The following is a 20,591-nucleotide window of genomic DNA, read 5'->3' as shown; positions in this document are numbered from 1 at the left end:
CTACTGTCTAGAATTGAGATGTGACGGCTGGAGCACCAGAAGCCATTTTGGACCACGAGGCAACCTTGAGGGTGGAAACTACATGTAGGAATGGTGAAAGGACATTGGCCCCTGATGGCTGTGTGTGTGTGTGTGTGTGTGTGTGTGTGTGTGTGTGTGTGACTCTGTATGCACACATGGCAGTACACAGTGTAGTGGGTAAGAGTATGGACTCTGGGTTGGAGTCCTGGCTTTGTCACTTAACAGGCTGTGTGACCTTTGACAAATGACTTAACCTCTCTGTGCCTGATTCCTCATTACTAAAATGAGGATAAAAATAACACCTACTTGGTTAGGTTGTTCTCAGGATTAAAAGTGTATGAGAAATACTTAGAACTAGGCACACAGCAAATGCTCAGTCTGCTGCGGCAGCTGTCAATGATATTATTGTGTGTGCACACAGAGAGAAATCAGGAGAAGGCTGATGGTGGACTGTTCCAGAGTCAGCCTTACAGAGAGAGCTGGGAGGGCACACCACTGCTAATTGCATTGATAAGAACTGGGCCTTAGAAAACCTGCGACCCAGTAGGTGCCCGCCCAGCTCCTCGATGGTGAGAAAGGAACAGTTAGGAGAAGAGGATGCTCCCTTCTCTGCCCTTGATGTAGAGAGAAGGCTGAATCCAACTCACAGCATTGGGCCTGAACTCCTCCTTGTGGAAGAAGCCCCCAATCATCATCTTCTTGCTGAAGGTCATCACGTCTGCTGGGTCATCCAAGCCCCAGTGCTCATGGGCCCAGAACTTGCCTGTGCAGCCACCTCCGGTCTGGACCTCATCCACCAAGAAGGCGCAGCCATGCTGGCCGGAGAAGAGACAGGAGGGAGAAATAAACACCCGTGGGAGGCCAGAAACTCATGCCCTCTATAGCCAACCACCTGCCAAACCCTGGGTCCACACATGTCGTGCTTGTTTTCTGAACAGCAAACCAGCCCCATGGTCTTGCGCTGTGCACAGAAAAACTAATCGAAACACTTAAGCTGAGCAGTTCCAACAAGAGCTGTATCTGAGTGTTTCCTAAAACTGCTAAGCTGGACCAAAAAAAAAAATCCAGAACATTAAATACTCCCTGCACCAACACAGAGCGGTATGCCATCTGGCTTCGGTCTCGGGTCTCAACCTCGTCAGAGGGAGCTGTGTCCAACAGGGAGGCCTTGACTGTGCTTCTCAGAATTCAGCTGCCGTGTCTGCTTGTCACCAGGGCTATTTCTAACTCGGCGTCTGTGGTAAGTCAACTCATGTCTTACAACTTTTATCTGTGAACTTATCGGTTTGATTGCCAGTTATGTATGCACAAGACATTAAAACAAACACAAAACGTAAAGAAAGGAAATCAGTGTATCAAAGAGATACCTGCACCCCCATGTTTACTGCAGCACTGTTCACAATAGCCAAGATACAGAATCAATCTGTCCATCAACAGATGAATGGATAAAGTAAATATGGTACATATACACAATCGGCCAGGTGCAGTGGCTCACGCCTGTAATTCCAGCACTTTGGGAGGCTGAGGCAGGCAGATCACCTGAGGTCAGGAGTTTGAGACCAGCCTGGCCAACATGACAAACCCCGTCTCTATTAAAAATACAAAAATTGGCCGGGCGCGGTGGCTCAAGCCTGTAATCCCAGCACTTTGGGAGGCCGAGACGGGCGGATCACGAGGTCAGGAGATCGAGACCATCCTGGCTAACACAATGAAACCCCGTCTCTACTAAAAATACAAAAAAATTAGCCGGGCGAGGTGGCGGGCGCCTGTAGTCCCAGCTACTCGGGAGGCTGAGGCAGGAGAATGGCGTAAACCCGGGAGGCGGAGCTTGCAGTGAGCCGAGATCTGGCCACTGCACTCCAGCCTGGGCGACAGAGCCAGACTCCGTCTCAAAAAAAAAAAAAAAAAAAAAAAAAAAAAAAAAAAAAAAAAAAAAATTAGCCGGGCATGGTGGCGCACACCTGAAATCCCAGCTACTCATGAGGCTGAGGCAGAAGAATCGCTTGGACCCAGGAGGCGGAGGTTACAGTGAGCCAAAATCGTGCCGCTGCACTCCAGCCTGGGCAACAGAGTGAGACTATCTCAAAAAAAAAAAAGAAAGAAAAAGAAAATAGGGTACATATACACAATGGAATACTATTCAGCCGTACAAAGAATGAAATTATGTCATTAGCAATGACATGGATGGAACTACAGGACATTATGTTAAGAGACATAAGCCAGACATTGGCAAATGTTGCAGGTTCTCACTTATGTGGGACTAAAAACATTTCCCTTATGAAGAAAGAGAGTAGAATGATGGCTATCAGAGGCTGGCAAGGCTAATGGGGAGGTAGAGATAAATAGGGGTTGGTTAATGGATACAAAAGTACAGTTAGATAGAAGAATAAGATCTAGTGTCCAGTAGCACAATAGGGTGATTATAGTTAATAATTTATTGTATATTTCAAAATAACTAGGAGTGGATTTGGAATATTCCCAATACAAAGAGATGATAAATGTTTTAGGTGATGGATATCCAATTACCCAGATTTGATCATTATGCATTGCAACTATTATATATCCATAAAGATATTTTAAAAAGATTTTAAGGCCAAGTGTGGTGGCTCAGGCCTGTAATCCCAACACTTTGGGAGGCCGAGGTGGGCAGATCACCTAAGGTCAGGAGTTCCAGACCAGCCTGGCCAACATGGTGAAACCTCATCTCTACTAGAAATACAAAAATTAGTTGGGTATGGTGGCGTGCACCTGTAGTCCCGGCTACTTGGAAGGCTGAGGTGGGAGAATCGCTTGAACCTGGGAGGTGGAGGTTGCAGTGAGCTGAGATCGCACCACTGCACTCCAGCCTGGGTGACAGAGTAAGACTCTGTCTCAAAAAAAAAAAAAAAAAAAAATTATATATATGTATGTGTGTGTGTGTGTGTGTGTATATATGTGTGTGTGTGTAGTTTCAGGGAAGAATCCCCATTCTTCCGCCAACCCCAACTTCTCCACCCCTGGTGCTGACAGACAGCCTCTGCAAGTCTGGAGGTTGACAGGAACTCCAAAGCAGAGGTGCTGCTAGCCCTTTAATCTGGGAACTCAACCCAGAAAGCCCTATGGCTCCATCCAACCTCAGCCCCGTCCACTGACCTTCCTGGCAATGTCTCTCAGCTTCCGAAAGAAGTCATCGGACGCATGGTTGTCTCCACCCTCAGACTGGATGGGCTCCACGATGATCCCGGCCACCGTCTTCTTCTTTTTCCGATATTTCACAATCAGATCCTCCACCTGGATCCCAAAGGGGCAAGTCACCACCGCTGGCAGAGGCTTGTGACCAGTATCCGTGGGTGGGAATCTGGGGTCCAATGAGCCCCGTGCAGTTTTATTGGAAATGTGAGTGTGTGTGCATCTCCTAAGACCAGTGAAGCCTCTGTTAGAAGCTATGTGTGTGGATGGGAATGTATCCTCCTTGAGATTGGTGCTAGCACCTGGGTGGATACAAACTAATAACTTGGGGCAAGTAATTTAGCCTTCAGAAGCCTCACTTTCCTGATGTATTGTATGGGCACACAGACAGAATCCACCTTCCAGGGTTGTGGAGAGGACTGAATGAGAAAATGTAGCACTATGAGTCGATTGCTGAGCTAGATGTTTTAGCTGTGGTTCTGCCTCTGTTTTACATGGAACATGCACCTGTCACTTAACCTTGTTATGTGGGAAATAGCTATATCACGGGTATATTGAGAGAAATAAAGGTGAGAGCACTCACACACACACACACACACACACACACACACACACACAGAGAAAATACAGCAGAGTCTGGCACACAAAAAGTGGTGGCCGCTACTATTACGATTAGCATGACTATATTATTATTGATTAATATTGTTCCTATTCTTATAGTATCATTGCTATTATTGGTGTGAGAATCCTTTTGGAGCAGAATCGGAAATGTATCCTTGGTTAAAAAACTGTTCTAAAGGCCAGGTGTGTTGGTTCACACCTGCAATCCCAGCACTCTCGGAGGTTGAGGCAGGAAGGATAGCTTGAGGCCAGGAGTTTGAGACCAGCCTGTGCAACATAGTGTGATTCATCTCTGCAAAACATTTAAAAATTAGCTGGGCATGGTGGCTGCGTGCCTGTAGTCTCAGCTATCTGAGAGGCTGAGGTGGGAGGACCCCTTGAACCAGGACTGTGAGATCACAGTGAGCTATGACCACATCACTGCATTCCAGCCTGTGCAACAGAGCAAGATCGTGTCTTCATTAAAAAGAAAGAGGCCGGGCACGGTGGCTCACACCTGTAATCCCAGCACTTTGAGAAGCTAAGGCGGGCAGATCTCTTGAGGTCAGGAGTTCCAGACCAGCCTGGCTACCATGAAACCTCATCTCTACTAAAAATACAAAGATTAGTTGGGCATGGTGGCGCATGCCTGTAATCCCAGCTACTCCAGTGGCTGAGGCACGCGAATCACTTGAACCCAGGAGGCAGAGGTTGCAGTGAGCCGAGATCTCGTGCCACTGCACTCCAGCCTGGGTGACAGAGTGAAACTCTGTCTCAAAAAAAAAAAAAAGAAAAGAAAAACCCCAAACCGTACACCTAGATAGACTAACAAGTGAAATATTTCTTTGTTATGTACAGCTAAGGAAAAGCCTCTGTTTGGGTGATATGATTTTGACCTAGGTCTCCACCAGTCACCCCAAGGAAGCTCTGAGATACTTTTCTTTGTTTTCTTTTTCTTTCCTTTTTTTTTTTTAGATGGAGTTTCACTCTTGTTGCCCAGGCTGGAGTGCAATAGTGTGATCTCAGCTTACGGCAGCCATCACCTCCCGGGTTCAAGTGATTCTCCTGCTTTGGCCTCTGGAGTAGCTGGGATTACAGGCATGCACCACCATGCCTGCCTAATTTTGTATTTTTAGTAGAGATGGGGTTTCTCCATGTTAGCCAGGCTGGTCTCGAACTCCCGACCTCAGGTGATCCGCCCATCTCAGCCTCCCAAAGTGCTGGGATTACAGGCAGAGCCACTGCGCCCGGCCCTCATATTCTTTCAACAGATCTATTTTCTCTTACTTTAGAGTCATTGATGCTTGTCTTCCAAGAAACTTAAGTGATACAGAAATTGGTATCAGAGTCGGGTGATGGATGCTGTGACAGAGTCTCATGAACTCTCCCAATATGGAATATTTGGGACGCAAGGCCTCTGTGTCCCTACTTCCCCCCTGGGGGAGCTCTGCACAGGTCCCCAGATAAATGCTTCATCTGTTTCTCTTCTCCTGGGCCAAGTCTTGGGGCGGCAAGAGCAACGGGACTGGTGGTTAGGGAGGATCCGGAGGGTATGAGCGTTACCTCTTCCAGACAGCGGGCCTCCTCCTGTTGGTTCTCTTTCACGAACTCTTCCAGAGGGTATTTCAGCCGTGGGAACGGCGCGATGGGCCAGTCAAAGGAAGGGATGTCAATCTTGTGAATGGCTTTGGAGTGCGTGGTCGCTAAGCAACCTGAGTTGAGCAAAACAGAAAAGCAAACACTTGGCTTGGGGAAGCAGGCAGTACTCTTTGCAAAGGAGATGATACGCATTTCAGCGTGCGGCTGTAGATGAGCAGGGGGGCCTGTTGCCTGTGAAACCCCAGTTCTTTTTATCGTTTAAATTTTAGTTTTTCTGGGTGCATAGTAGGTACATGAGATGAGTACCTACTACTCAGTAGTACTCCCTACATAGTAGGGGAGTACATGAGATGTTTTGATACTGAACCCCAGTTCTCATCCAGAAGCTGAAGGAGGAACTCTTGAACCCTTAATTGGCATGCGTGAGTGGGTATGTGTTTGCACTGCGATTAATCACAGATGCAGCGCAGGCTTTGAAGACAGAGTCAATAGTTCAAATCCCGGATCTGTCACTGAATAGCCTTGGCAATCCTTCCTCTTCCCAAACCCTGATTCCCACATCTGCAACGCAGGAATAATAATCCCCACTCTGCAGGGGACTGTGTGGAATCGGTGAGACAATATGTGTAAAATGCCAATGTCAGCCGCCGCGATTGTTGCTCTTATTATTATTATTCTAAACACCACCTTGGGAGCGTACTGGTCCCCTCCTTACCCATGGTCCTCCCATGGAACGCGCCCATGAAGGAGAGGATGCTGTAGTCAGGGCAGCCGGGGGCCTAAAACCAAGAAATATCAGTCATTAGTCACAGTTGTAAGGATGGGGGAACTGTATTGTTGCCTCTGCAAGTCCAGAGGGACACAGAAATCTATCAGAAGAACCAGGAATCCTTCACAGGTGGAAGTTACACATGGGACCACTGGGGTCTATATCCAAGAAACACATGTTTTATTTTGCATACATACTTACATTTTTTTTTTTTTTTTTTGAGACGGAGTCTTGCTCTGTCGCCCAGGCTGGAGTGCAGTGGCCGGATCTCAGCTCACTGCAAGCTCCGCCTCCCGGGTTTACGCCATTCTCCTGCCTCAGCCTCCTGAGTAGCTGGGACTACAGGTGCCCGCCACCTCGCCCAGCTAGTTTTTTGGGTTTTTTTTTTTTTTTTTGTATTTTTTAGTAGAGACGGGGTTTCACTGTGTTAGCTGGGATGGTCTTGATCTCCTGACCTCATGATCCGCCCACCTCGGGCTCCCAAAGTGCTGGGATTACAGGCTTGAGCCACCGCGCCCGGCCCATTTTTTTTTTTTTTTTAAGTCACAAAATTTAGGCTGGGCGCAGTGGCTCATGCCTATAATCCCAGCACTTTGGGAGGCTGAGGCAGGCTGATCATTGGAGGTCAGGAGTTTGGGATCAGCCTGGCCAACATGGTGAAACCCTGTCTCTATTAAAAATACAAAAATTAGCCAGGCATGATGGTGGGGGCCTGTAATCCCAGCTACTTGGGAGGCTGAGACAGGAGAATCGCTTGAACCCGGGAGGCAGAGGTTGCAGTGAGCCGAGTTCGCGCCACTCCACCCCAGCCTGGTCAACAAGAGCAAGACTCTGTCTCAAAAAAAAGTTGCAAAATTTAAAATCAAGAAATTTCACATAAAGACCTGAACTTCTGGCTTCTCACCAGTGCTGCACCGTTTGGATCCATTTTCCTGCTGTGGTAACTGTAGGTGACCAAGCAGCACCCACTACCTACCTTCCTCTGGCCACTGGGGACTCCTGGGTTTTCAGCCCCTGTTCTACAGGCTCTTCAACTTCCTCCCCATCCCCTGGCTGCCTGCTACTCAGGCCTCTGCAGGTGTCAGGGGCTTCCCAGGGTGACCTGAGGCAAGGGGCTGAGCCAGGCACCTTGCAGGAACCGTCCCCCCAGGCCTTTGGAAGGGGTCTGTGTGCTAGAAAGCGGTCGAGGGGAAGCCCCCACCGGGTGCTCTCCTATGGTAGCTGCGCCTTGGGTTCAGGAGGGGTGCATGGACACCCCATCCCTTCCCAGCCCCAAGCAAATGGCACAGCTGCCAGTCCTCGCATTGTTTTCTGACTCTCCACCCAGCAAGGAAATCCCAACATGTTTCCCGCTGACTCAGGCAGAACTGCTGGAGGTGCCTCAGAGGCAACTGTGGGGGCCCCCAAGTCTCTAGGAGGTTGGCATCATCTCAGGTTGGTTGAGCACCAATTCCCTGAGACCTCAGGAAAAAACCCTAAGACCTCCTCCTCCCACAATTTCCAGAAACCCTCTTGTGGTTTTTTTTGTTTGTTTGTTTTGTTTTTTTTAAGATGGAGTCTTCCTCTGTCACCAGGCTGGAGTGCAGTGGTGTGATATTGGCTCACTACAACCACAGCTCCCCCTGGGTTCAAGTGATTCTGCTGCCTCAGCCTCCCAAATAGCTGGGATTATAGGCACCCGCCACCACGTCCGGCTAATTTTTGTATCTTTAGTAGAGACAGGGTTTCGCCATGTTGGCCAGGCTGGTCTGGAACTCCTGACCTCAGGTGATCCACCCACCTTGGCCTCCCAAAGTGCTGGGATTACAGGTGTAAGCCACCGTGCCTGGCCTCTTGTCATTTTTTAATTTGTCTTCTGATTGTACATGTAATTAATATATACACATCATTTTGCATATTTGGATTCAGCCATGAATGATGAGGAGTGAGATCCAAAAATGTCGATGGTCTAGGATGCCCATGGATATCGAGTGGGAAAAGCAGAGTTAGAGAAAGATGTAGGAGGCTGGGCACGGTGGCTCACACCTCTAATCTCAGCACTTTGGGAAGCCGAGGTGGGAGGATTACTTGAGCTCAGAAGTTCGAGACCAGCCTGGGCAACATAGTGAGACTCTGCCTCTATAAAAATTTTAAAACAATTAGCTGGGTATGGTGGCAGGTGCCTGTAGTCCCAGCTACTCAGGACACTGAGGCAGGAGGACTGCTTGAGCCTTGGAGGTCGAGGCTGCATTGAGCCGTGATCGCACCACGGCACTGCAGTCTGGGGACCAGAGTGAGACCCTGTCTCAGGAAAAAAAATAAATAAGAGAAAGAGAATGAGAGATAGGATAAGGTCCATAAAAAAAAAAAAAAGGGGCCAGGAAAAAAAACAAGAAAAAATTTTAGTGTAAATTTATGTAAGTTTATTTGAATATGGAGAAAGGTATAGATACATTTGCTAGCAAGAGGTGTGGTTAGGAAAAAATATATATTAAGAAAGCATTAAAAAAAAAAAAACCCTGTCTCACCACCCAGAGGCAAGCCATTGTAAATATGCCGGGAGGATTCCATCTAGTATTTTCCTGTATATTCATTTACATGTTTGAGAGCCCAGTGACCATATAATTTACATTCTACTGTTTTTACAAAATTATACCAAACACGTCCAGGCCAAAAGAAACCCTAAGTAACTATTTTTACTGCAGAATATTAGAATGTTAGCAGAGGGTAATTAAGTTCAGCGGCTCCTGTTTTTTTTTTAATTTTTTATTTTTTGAGCCAAAGTCTCACTTTGTTGCCCAGGTTGGTCTCCAACTCCTGGGCTCAAGCAATCCTCCTGCCTCGGCCTTCCAAAGTGCTGGGACTAAAAAGTGCATAAGCCACTATGCCCAGCCTTATTTTGTTTTGTTTTTGTTTGTAGGTGATCATAACACAGTATTTTCTTTTTGTTTTTTTTCTAAAGCAGCAGACCGTTCGGTCTAAATCTTAATGGGACCTCATACACAAAACAGAGGAGGCCAGGCCTGTTCTGGGCAAAGCTGGGTGGGGAGCTTGGAATCTCACCCACCTGGTTTTCCCTGTGGCCCCTGGTCACCTCTGACCCCCAGCAGTGGTCTCCTTGGTTCCACTTCGAATCCCTACATTTAATTAGTCTTTCCCCAATATTGGTGGTTTCTAGTCTTTTCTGACTATTATTACTGTAAACACCAAGGGGGTGAACACCCATGCGTATACATTCCTGCTGACAATTTGGATTATTCTAGAAAATATGTTAATGGCCTTTGGAGACCTGTCAAATTCAGACAGTCATCCTAAGAAACTGGTGAAGGCTGGTCAAGGAGATCTCCACTCAGCTTTTTTTTTTTTTGAGACGGGGTCTCATTCTGTCACTCAGGCTGGAAGTACAGTGGCTCAGTCTCTGCTCACTGCAACCTCCGCCTCCCAGGTTCAAGCGATTCTCCTGCCTCAGCCTCCCGAGTAGCTGGGACTAAAAGCCTGTGTCATCATGCTCGGCTAATTTTTGTATTTTCAGTAGCGACAGGGTTTCACCATGTTGGCCAGGTTGGTCTTGAACTCCTGACCTCAAGTGATCCACCTGCCTTGGACTCCCAAAGTGCCGGGATTACAGGTGTGAGCCACTGCGCCCAACCTCCACTCAGCCTTGATACCCAGGGAATGGACTTGAGACTGGGAACACCTTGGGGGCCCTTCCTTTGTTGTTGTTGTTGTGTTTTGTTTTGTTTTGAGATGGAGTCTTGCTCTGTCGCCCAGGCTGGAGTGCAGTGGTGTGATCTGAGCTCACTACAAACTCTGCCTCCTGGGTTCAAGCAATTCTCCTGCCTCAGCCTCCTGAGTGGCTGGGATTACAAGCACCTGCCACCACACCTGGCTAATTTTTGTATTTTTAGTAGAGACAGGGTTTCGCCATGTTGGCCAGGCTGGTCTGGAACTCCTGACCTCAGGTGATCCTCCTGCCTTCGCCTCCCAAAGTGCAGGTATTACAGGCATGAACCACAGCAGCCAGCCTTTTGTTTTCGCTTGTTTGGTTTTTTGTTTTGAGAGGAGTCTCATTCTGTCACCCAGGCTGGAGTGTAGTGGTGTGATCTCGGCTCACTGCAACCTCCACCTCCCGGGTTCAAGTGATTCTCCTGTCTCAGCCTCCCAAGTAGCTGGGATTACATGCGTGCGCCACCATGCCCAGGTAATTTTTGTCTTTTTAGTAGAGATGGGGTTTCACCATGTTGGCCAGGCTGGTCTCGAACTCCTGACCTCAGGTGATCCACCTGCCTCGGCCTCCCAAAGTGCTGGGATTACAGGCATGAGCCACGGTGCCCAGCCTGGCCCTTCCTAATTGAGAAAGACAGTGCCAGCCAGCCGGCAACAGCCCGGGAGGGGCTGTGCAGCTTCCCCAGATGTATGTGGTACAAGCCCAGCTGCACTCACCTGGTTAATCATGCACGTCTCCAGCTCCTCCTGGGAGAAGCCCCTCTGCCCTCTTTCCTTGCTCTGAAACAATAGAACAGAACAAAATCTCAGAGATGCTCTGGGGTAGTCGGGGCTTCAACTTTCCAACCAAACCAATATCCAGTCCAGATAAGTAGAAAGTGCTTTCTCAGGAGTGGATCTCACGTATTAATTGTTACAGGTCTGTACTGAAACATGAGGCTACCAGCTGTGCTTGCAACAAAAGAAACTAACATGCATAATGCATTAAGCACCATCAGCAACGATTTAGATCCGTTGGATTAAGATCTGCTGAGAGTGTATATGTTCTGCCAGGAAGAATGGAGGCCAGGTGTGCGGGCTCAAATCTGTAATCCTAGTACTTTGGGTGGCTAAGACAGGAGGATTGCTTGAGGCCAAGAGTTTGAGACCAGGCTGGGCAAGAAAGTGGGGCTCTGTCTCTGCAGTTTAGAATATTTAAACAAGATTAAATATAAATGTTTAAATAATATAAAATAAAGTAGTCACACTGCATAGTTTTTTTGTTTGTTTGTTTGTTTTTTGAGACAGGGTCTCACTCTGTCACCCAGGCTGAAATGCAGTGGCACAACCATGGCTCACTGCAGCCTTGACCTCCCAGGCTCAAGCAATCCTTCCACCTCAGCCTCCAGAATAGTTGAGACTACAGGCATGCACCACCATGCCTGGCCAATTTTTGAATTTTTTTTTTTTTGGTAGAGATGGGGTTTCGTCCTGTTGCCCAGGCTGGTCTCAAGCTCCTGGACTCAAGTGATCCGCCCACCTTTGCCTCTCAGAGTGTTGGGATTACATGCATGAACCACTGGGCCCAGCCCACATTGCATAGTTTTGATGCCAAAGCCTCAGCCCTTTGCACCATACCCCACTGGGCTGTCTGGAAAGTGCCATCCAGCAGTGGCCCTCCCTGTATTTTAACCCTGGTACTGACGTCTAATATTCCAGCCCATTGTAAAGAACAGTCAGACAAGGAGTGAAGGTGTGGCGAGGTGCTGGGGAGCCTGTGTGTGTGCGAGCCCCAAACCTCACCCGGTACCACATGAAGATGGTCTTGAAGGCATTTTCATTGGAGCAGGAGCCGCAGGCCATGGTGATGAGCTGGGACATCCCTTTGGGAGCCACCTGTGGGGAGGGAAACAGCCGTGAGCCCAGGCTCATCACGACTCCTGTACTCTGGCTTCCCCTGGCTGGAGCTGAATCTTCGCAGGGGCCATACCAGGGATAGACGGAACCAGGGCTGTCCTGGAAGGTGTCGGACTGGGAGGGTGGACTCAGGATTTTCCAAGGGTGGCGGAGAAGCCTAGGGAGGCCCTGAGGCTGGCAGAGAGGAAAGAAGGGGGGCAAAAGCCCTCGCCGGATGCACCTGCCACTGTCTAAGACACCTACACGTTCCAGGAGGGACATGGAGGTTCCCAAAGGCTTTAATTGTTTGTAGTAACTAAAACCAAGAAGTGAGGGCAGGATTGAATGACATATGCAAGGCTCCTATCATATATTCATATTTATTTCCCCAGCTCCTTTTGTCCTGCACACAAAGAATCCCTTCTGTCCTTTAAAAGAAAAATGTAAAATACTCTGCATGGAAGAATAAGCTCAGAGAGAAGGATTTCCATAGCAACACCTTATTCTTCATTGCTGGCATCTCCACTTTTCCCTTCCCCTGCCAGTACCATGTCTGAAGACAGTGGGATTGCTTCTCTAGAACTGACCGAGAGCAAGGACTCCCGGAGCTTCTCCACAAAGTTCTCCGGAGGCAGGATTCCGAGGGCGGGTCTGTTGACGAACATGCTCTGCAAAAGGGCAAGAGACAAACGGTGACTTCTGGGGGCCTGACCCAGCTCCCTGCCTACAAACGGTGCTTTTCATAGTCCCTGTGTTCAAAAAGCCTCCGAATGGGGTTGCAGGATGATGACGTTCTGTCGGGGTGGAGCATGGCAGGTTTCCTCAGACTTTTAGAGAAATCCGCTAGGATTGCTGTGGATGTTTTAAAAAAGGGTCAGTGTCCTGGTCGCAGTGTTGCATTGGCATTATCGAGGATGCTGCTGCCGCCGGGGAAAACTGAGGGAAGGGTACATGGGGCTCTTTGTACTGGTTTTTGCAACTTCCTGTAAGTCTCTTTCTTTATATATTTAACCATTAGAATGGCTAAAAAACAGGCAGGGTGCAATGCCTCACGCCTATAATCCCTGCATTTTGGGAGGCCGAGGTGGGTGGATTGCTTGAGGCCAGGAGTTCAAGACCAGCCTGGCCAACATGGTGAAACCTTTTCTCTACTAAAAATACAGAAAGGGACTTTTGGGGTAGAGAAAGAGTTTCTTGGGCAAAATCAGTGTAATGCACTCAGTGCAAATCCAAAAAGCAGCATCACTGTATAGGAGGAGACCCAAGGGCAGAGGGGTCCCCAGAGATGATTCTCCCAGGGGCTTTAGGACTTGGCTTGTGCTGCTAGAAACTGGCAGATTCCTACCTCTTGCTTTTTCTGCTTTGCGATCACTCAGTTGGGTATAGGATAAGTAGTAAAAGAAGTTAACTGTCCTCATTGTAGAGTTGGGGAGACTGAGGACCAGAGAGGTCAAACAACTTGCCCCAAGTCACACAGCCAAGAAGGAGAAAAACCGCAACTCGAATCTAGGTTTACTGACTTCAGATGCCACTCTCTGTCAGATACTCCAGGTAGCCTCCACCTGAAAATGCTCATGTTTGGCACAACCCAGAGACCTTGGCTTGCCTGGAAGGGCTTTTTTTTTTTTTTTTTTTTTAAACAAGGTCTTGCTCTGTCTCTCAGGTTGGAATGCAGTAGTATGATATCAGCTTACTGTAGCCTCGACCTCGCAGGCTCAAGTGATCCTCCCACCTCAGCCTTCCAAGTAGCTGGGACTACAGGCATGCGCCACCATGCCCAGCTAATTTTTTGTATTTTTTATAGAGATGGGGTTTCGCCATGTTGCCCAGGGTGGTCTTGAACTCTTGGACTCAAGGAACCTTCCTGCCTCAGCCTCCCAAAGTGCTGGGATTACAAGTGTGAGCCACTGTGCCCAACCTTGGAGGGGACTTTAAGGAGCATTTCCTTCTGGCTCTGACCTGTTAGCAGGGCTCCTAAGAAATCACGTCATGAGGCCGGGCGCGGTGGCTCAAGCCTGTAATCCCAGCACTTTGGGAGGCCGAGACGGGCGGATCACGAGGCCAGGAGATCGAGAGACGATCCCGGCTAACACGGTGAAACCCCATCTCTACTAAAAAATACAAAAAAACTAGCCGGGCGAGGTGGCGGGCGCCTGTAGTCCCAGCTACTCGGGAGGCTGAGGCAGGAGAACGGCGTAAACCCGGGAGGCGGAGCTTGCAGTGAGCTGAGATCTGGCCACTGCACTCCAGCCTGGGTGACAGAGCAAGACTCCGTCTCAAAAAAAAAAAAAAAAAAAAAAAAAAAGAAATCACGTCATGAGAACAGGGTGGAAGCAAGCTGGCCCTCAGTGGCAGCAGGGAAATGGCTCCCAGAAGGGGACAGCAGGGCTGGCTGGCAGCTTGACAGCCTATCTGGATCTAGGAATGATGTGGGGGTGATGTTCTTGCTCGAGAAGGCGTGACGTTAAGAACAGAAGATATCTGGGACATCGGGTATCAGGATCAAATGAGGATAGGTTTCTAAACCCTTGCAGTCAGCTCAGTAGGCTTAGGGTGCAGCATGAAGAGAATTGGCTTTGGCTTAAGTGGCTGTGCAACCTTGGGCAACTCACTTAACCTCTCTGAGCTTTGGGCTTCTCATCTGCCAAACTGGAGACTCTTCACTAGGTGCTTGTAAGGAGCCAGTGAGATGATATGGCATACAGAGGATGCAGGAGTTCAGTCTCAAAGGAAGAGTGATGCAGAGGCAAAGACCCAGAGGTCACAAGATGGCAGGTGTCTTACTTGGTCAAGCCCGCTGTGCTATGTGCATTCATTGCAATGTGACTGTGTACATGCAATATCCATGATTATTGTATAACTTGTGAGCAATGTAATGAGAGGGTCCTGGTGACATAAGAAATAGTAACTGGAGGTTGCGCACAGTGGCTCACGCCTATAATCACAGTCACTTAGGAGGCTGAGGTGGGAGGATCTTTTGAGTCCAAGCTCGAGGCTGCAATAAACTATGATCCAGCCACTCCATTCTAGCCTGGGTGACAGAGAGAAAGAAGAAAGAAGAAAGGAGAAGAAGAAGAAGGAGAAGGAAGAAGAAGGAAGAAAGAAGAAGAAAAAAGAAATCACAATTGGAATCCAGATATTAGATCTAAGGGACGTGGTTTCATTTTTAGGGAGTCACAGGAAGTAATGATGGTGGAGTTTCAGGGTGGTTTGGTTTGGGTGCAAAAGGGTTGATAAACCCCTTCTCGGGACTTTGGTGACCTGGCAGGAACCTACCCTGTACAAGTAGAATACCATCGCCACCACCTGAGTGCATCTCTAGCCAAAAATTTGGAAGACCCAAGATGTCAGCCAATGGTGGCCCAGCCTACTGCCCTGGGCGTGTCCTGCTGAAAACCTTTAGCCCGTGGAGGTCAGCTGTCCCCTCTCTAAGACTGCGTCAGGGTGCTCTTTTCATCAAGCCCCAAACCCAGTTCCTCTGCAGAACAACTCAGCCCAGACTGGGATGGAGAATGTGGATTCACCATCAAATCCCAGCGCGGAAAACAGTGCTTGACACATTGGAAACATTCAGTCAATAACCAATTAATGAGCAAAGGTCAAGCAATAAGGCTAAAGAAGAAAGTGGGAGGCAGCTCTCCAAGGGCTTGGCATTTGAGGTGGAGAAGACTGGGACACAGCCGGAAGGCAGTGAGTACCGGGGAAGGGTTCCACGTGCAGTGCAGTTTGGAGGATGGTTTGGAGGAGGTGAGAAGGGAGGTGGGAGGGATCGATGGGGAGAGGTTGCTGGCAGAAAGCCAAGTGGGAGACTTGAGGGTTAGAACCAGTCCCCGACTAGGTGAGAGGGGAGAGAGAGGTGAAAGGTTAGCGGGGAATAGGGAAAGTTGGGGGAGCTCCCGGCAGGGAAAGGATAGTACTGTCCCCTGAAATCAGAATCCCTGGGCCTTTGTTTTTTGGGATATATTTTTGTTTTGTTTTGTTTTAGAGGCAAGGTCTCACTCTGTCACCCAGGCTGGAGTGCAGTGGCGAGATCACAACCCACTGCAGTGACTTCCTGGGCTCAAGCAATCCTCCCACCTCAGCCTCCTGAGTAGCTGGGACTACAGGTATGCACCACCACACCTGGCTAATTTTTTTAAAAACGGTTTTTGTAGAGACAGGCTCTCGATATGTTGCCCAGGCTGGTCTCCAACTCTTGGCCTCAGGGATTCTTCCGCCTCAGCCTCCCAGAGTGCTGAGATTGTAGGCATGAGCCACCACACCCAGCCGGAATCTCTGGGCCTTGACGTCATGTGTTGTTGAGGACGGTTCTGCCTCTGGAGGCGGTTGACATTGCAAATGTGTCTGACATGTTTGTTGACACATTTTTTTTCAGCACCAACTGCCAAGGCATCTGGGATTTGCACAACGTTTCAAAACAAAGCCAAGCTTTGGATGTAAACACATTCGGGAGGCTCCGGCCGCAGTGGGCCTCATCAGACACCTTCAGGAGGATGCCAGTTCCCTCTACAGCAGCCCCTAAACCTGTCAACTAACTGGAGGCAAGAGTGTCCCCTGGCCCCTCCCAGGCAGGGCACACCCATTCAGAAAGAAGAAAATGTGGTTCTTTCCTATTAGCTGCCACTCTTCATTTAAAGGGAAGAACGTTTTAGGGCTAGGGATCCTGCTTCTGACCAGGATTGGGTCTTTATTCCGTCTGCCTTTCTTAGATTTCTTTTTGGGATCAAGTTCCTTGTCGTGTGTGGATAAGTATGTTCCTCTCTGAGTCAAAGAAAAACCCTCCAGTGATACCCCGAGTTGGCGAGGATGTGGCGAGACTGGAACCCTCCCCCAGCTGTGGGAGTGGAGTTGGTGCGATCAGTTTGGAGAACTGTCTGGCAGGATCTGCAGGAGCTGTACATGGCCAGCAGTTCCACTCCCAGCTACAGAAACACATAAATGTGTACAGCAGAAGACACATACACGACCGTCCACAGCAGCGGTCTTCATAAGAGCCCTGAACTGGAGCTATGCAAATACCCATGGACAATAGGATTGCAGGATATCTGCAGAGGGGAGCGCTCTAAAGCCGTGAGGATAGATGGTCTGCGATTACACAGCAGGATGAATCACCCAGACATCATTTTGAATGAAATAAGCCAGACAAGGTAAAGATACACACTGCAAAGCTCCCCTTACATGCAATAAAGAACTGGAGAAATATAACTGGGTGTGGTGGCTCACACCTATAATCCCAGGAATTTGGGAGACCGAGGCAGGAGGATCACTTGAGCCCAGGAGTTCGAGACCAGCCTGGGCAACATGGTAAAACCCCATCTCTACCAAAAAAAAAAAAAACAAAAAACAACCCACAAAAAACAAAAATTAGCTGGGTGTGGCGGTGGGCACCTGTAGTCCCAGGAACTCAGGAGGCTGAGGTGGGAGGATCGCTTGAGCCTGGGGTGCAGTGAGCCATGATTGCACCCCTGCACTCTAGCCTGGGCAGCAGAGCAAGACTCTGTCTCAAGAAAAAAACAAGCAAACAAAACTGGAGAAATGCAGCAATCTGTTAAAAGTAAGCGGAGAGGTCTACTTAATTTGTCTGGAAGGAATAATAACTAGGTGGGGGCATGTTCTGATTCCTCATTACAACTCATTCATTCTCAATGGGAGTAAAAAAAAAAAAATCTTACTCTGTTCCATATAAAGCACAGACATAAATACAACACATAGATACACTCCATATGTACTGTATTTTTGTATTACAATTTCATGATAGGGAACAACAGGGAAAATAATGTCTAAAAATGCTCCTTAATGGGATGTTCCAATAACAAAAAAAAATTGTGAAACACTGGTTACGTGGGAAATTCATTGAGTTGTGCATTTAGGCTGTATGCATGCCTGCATGGGCGTTATACTTTTTATTATTATTATTATTATTTGGAGATAAAGTCTCCCTCTGTCTCCTAAGCTGGAGTGCAGTGGCACCATCTCAGCTCACTGCAACCTCCACCTCCTGGGTTCAAGCGATTCTCCTGCCTCAGCCTCCCAAGTAGCTGGGATTACAGGCTTGCACCACCACACCTGGCTAATTTTCATATTTTTAGTAGAGACGGGGTTTCACCATGCTGGCCAGGCTGGTCTCGAACTCCTGACCTCAAGTGATCCGCCCGCCTCAGCCTCCCAAAGTGCTGGGATTACAGGTGTGAGCCACCGTGACCGGCCATATACTTTAGTGTAAATGTGCAATGGCTTTCTACCTCTCTCAGGATAGAGATGAATGTCTTCTATTGCAGGGGTTCTCACGTGGGGTGACTGTATGCACCAGGGGACATCTGGCCATGTCTGCAGACATTTTTTGGGTGTCACAGCCTCAGGAGGGAGTTGCTACTGGCATTTAGTGGCTAGAGTCCAGGGATGCCGCTCAGTGTCTCAATGCACAGGACAGCCCCTCGCAACACAGAATTATCTGGCTACAGATGTCAACAGTGTGAGAGTTCAGAACCCCGGTCTAGGGGGCGTCGGAAAACCATGTGCCCTGCTGCTACTCTAGTCCTCCTTGGATCCCTCCCCACTCTCTCTGCTCCAGCCACGCGGCTGCCCTTGCCGCTGCCCTCTTCTCCCTGCTGGGACCGTTCCTCCCGACTCATGACCTGCCAGACCTTCCTTTCCTTCAGATCTCAGCTGAAAAGTCTTTTCCCTGGGAAGCCTCCCTGACACCCACCCTCTCCATCCGCAAATAACTCAGCTCCTGTGGGTTTCTTCTCAGCGCCTCCACTAGCTGTGTGACCTTGGGCAAATACTTAACCACTCTGTGCCTCAGTTTCTGTATCTGTAAAATGGGGATAACAAGAGTACCTGCTTCACAGACTTGTCAATATTATAGCTAGAAAGCGCTGAACACAGTGTTGGGTACAAATTATGCTCTCCATAAACATTAACTGTTAGCATCATTCTTTTATGCCCACGAAGCACTGCCTATCTTACTCTGTAGCACTTAGTATGGTTGCAATCCTCTATTCATGTGTGTGGTTAATTGACTGCCTCCGTGGGAATGTGGGCACTGCGTTTTCGTTCATCAAGGCATTCCACATACCTGGCACATAGTACAGGCTTGATAAATATTTATGGAATGAATGAATGCAAGGACTATTGCCAAAGTCTGCCCAGTGATTCTGTGAATGGCCATGAACACATTTTGTCTTTATTCTGTGTAACCCCAAGACCTACCGCATTTTGAGGCTGTTGGATGAGTTTCAGCAGGGCGGGGTGGCTGTAACCTGAGGGCAGGAGAGTATTGTTAGAGATCTCATTGCATCCACGGGTTCTCCATGCCCCTCCCTCCTCTCCTTCCCTCTCCCTTCCTTTCCAACCCCGCAACTCTCTTTAAACACCAAAGGGGCTTTTATCCTTTGTTGACAAAAAGAGATTACTGGCGCCCCACCTAACACCCCTGACTCAGAATCTCTCAGGGGGCAGCCTAGAAATCCAACAAATTCTCTAGGAGATTTTGATGCTTGTTCAGGTTTGAGACCTACTGGACTACATAAACATAAGGCGAAATAAATGCACCGGGCATGGTGGCTCACGCCTGTCATCCCAGCCCTTCGGGAGGCTGAGGCAGGCAGATCACCTGAGGTCAGGAGTTCCAGAGCAGCCTGGCCAACATGGCGAAACTCCATCTCTACTAAAAATACAAAAATTAGCCGGGCGTGGTGGCACGCGCCTATAGTCCCAGCTACTCGGGAGGCTGAGGCAGGCAAATCAACTGAGGTCAGGAGTTCCAGACAAGCCTGGCCAACATAGTGAATCCCCGTCTCTACTAAACATACAAAAATTAGCTGGGTGTGATGCTGTGTTCCTGTAATCCCAGCTACTCGGGAGGCTGAGGCAGGAGAATCGCTTGAACCCGAGAGGTGGAGGTTGCAGTGAGTTGAGATTGTGCCACTGCACTCCAGCCTGGGTGACAGTGAGACTCCATTTCAAAATAAAATAAAATAAAATAAAATAAAATAAAATAAAATAAAATAAAATAGAATAAAATAGAATAAAATAGAACAGAATAGAATATATAAAATAAAATATAAAATAAATAAAATAAAATAAAATAAAATATAAAATAAATAAAATAAAATATTAAAAAGGAGATAAATGTAAGAAAATTTCAAGCCTGGGGCTGACTGGGGAGTGTGGTTCAACAGTCCTGAGTGCCGAATTGCAGAGAAGATCCTCACCTTCCTTCCCAGCGCCCACTGGCTGAGTCAAATCTCGACGAATGTTTGCTCAGGGACTGAGTGAGTAGTGATGCCACCTGCAATCTGTGACCCACAGGCCTCGTCCTGCCTTCATACATCTGCTTATTCCCAGAGTCCCACGGCATTTACCGTCCAGACTGGGCCTGACATTGCACGACAAGGCTTAGCACACTCAGATTCAGCAATTGCTCTTCTATGAATTTATCCTACAGTGTGTATAAAGATCTATGAGCATGGATCTTACTGTGACACTCATATCTCAAGACTTGAAAGCAACCTACCATCCATCAGTAGTGGGTCAGGGAAATAAGCCTTCTAATGTAACGAATCAGCTGTAGAAAAGGGTGAGAGAGATTTATTTGTGCTGAGTTAGAATAATCTCTGAGATCTGCTAAGTGAAGAAGGAGAGACACAGGATATGTGGGTGCTTACACACTCACTGAATCTCTCTCTAGAAGAAGCTGATAATAATGGTTGCTTCTGGGAGAGGAACTGAGATGGGGCTCAGGCTTGGGAAAGACACGGGTCCCCACTCTATTAAAAATTAAAATAACGAGACAATAGGTGCAGCACACCACCACGGCACACATATACCTATGTAACAAACCTGCAGGTTC

General features: G+C 48.3%; 1 protein-coding gene across 6 annotated transcripts in view; it reads right to left on the bottom strand.

The window, feature by feature from the left end:
• The window catches only part of LOC105467801 (4-aminobutyrate aminotransferase), a 102,701-nt gene that overhangs the window by 5,650 nt on the left and 76,460 nt on the right, over positions 1-20,591 (bottom strand). For all 6 annotated transcript variants that reach the window (XM_071084104.1, XM_071084103.1, XM_071084100.1 and 3 more), the window contains exons 6-13: positions 18,950-18,999; positions 12,325-12,405; positions 11,645-11,737; positions 10,580-10,642; positions 6,104-6,167; positions 5,353-5,501; positions 3,154-3,291; positions 669-836 (exon numbers count right to left, since the gene is read on the bottom strand). In XM_071084104.1, the coding sequence (XP_070940205.1) occupies positions 669-836; positions 3,154-3,291; positions 5,353-5,501; positions 6,104-6,167; positions 10,580-10,642; positions 11,645-11,737; positions 12,325-12,405; positions 18,950-18,999 (806 nt within the window). The remainder of the gene's footprint in view (positions 1-668; positions 837-3,153; positions 3,292-5,352; positions 5,502-6,103; positions 6,168-10,579; positions 10,643-11,644; positions 11,738-12,324; positions 12,406-18,949; positions 19,000-20,591) is intronic.

Source organism: Macaca nemestrina, chromosome 18 (assembly GCF_043159975.1).
Source record: "Macaca nemestrina isolate mMacNem1 chromosome 18, mMacNem.hap1, whole genome shotgun sequence".
NCBI lineage: Eukaryota > Metazoa > Chordata > Mammalia > Primates > Cercopithecidae > Macaca > Macaca nemestrina.
This window is presented reverse-complemented; position numbering and strand designations above follow the sequence as displayed.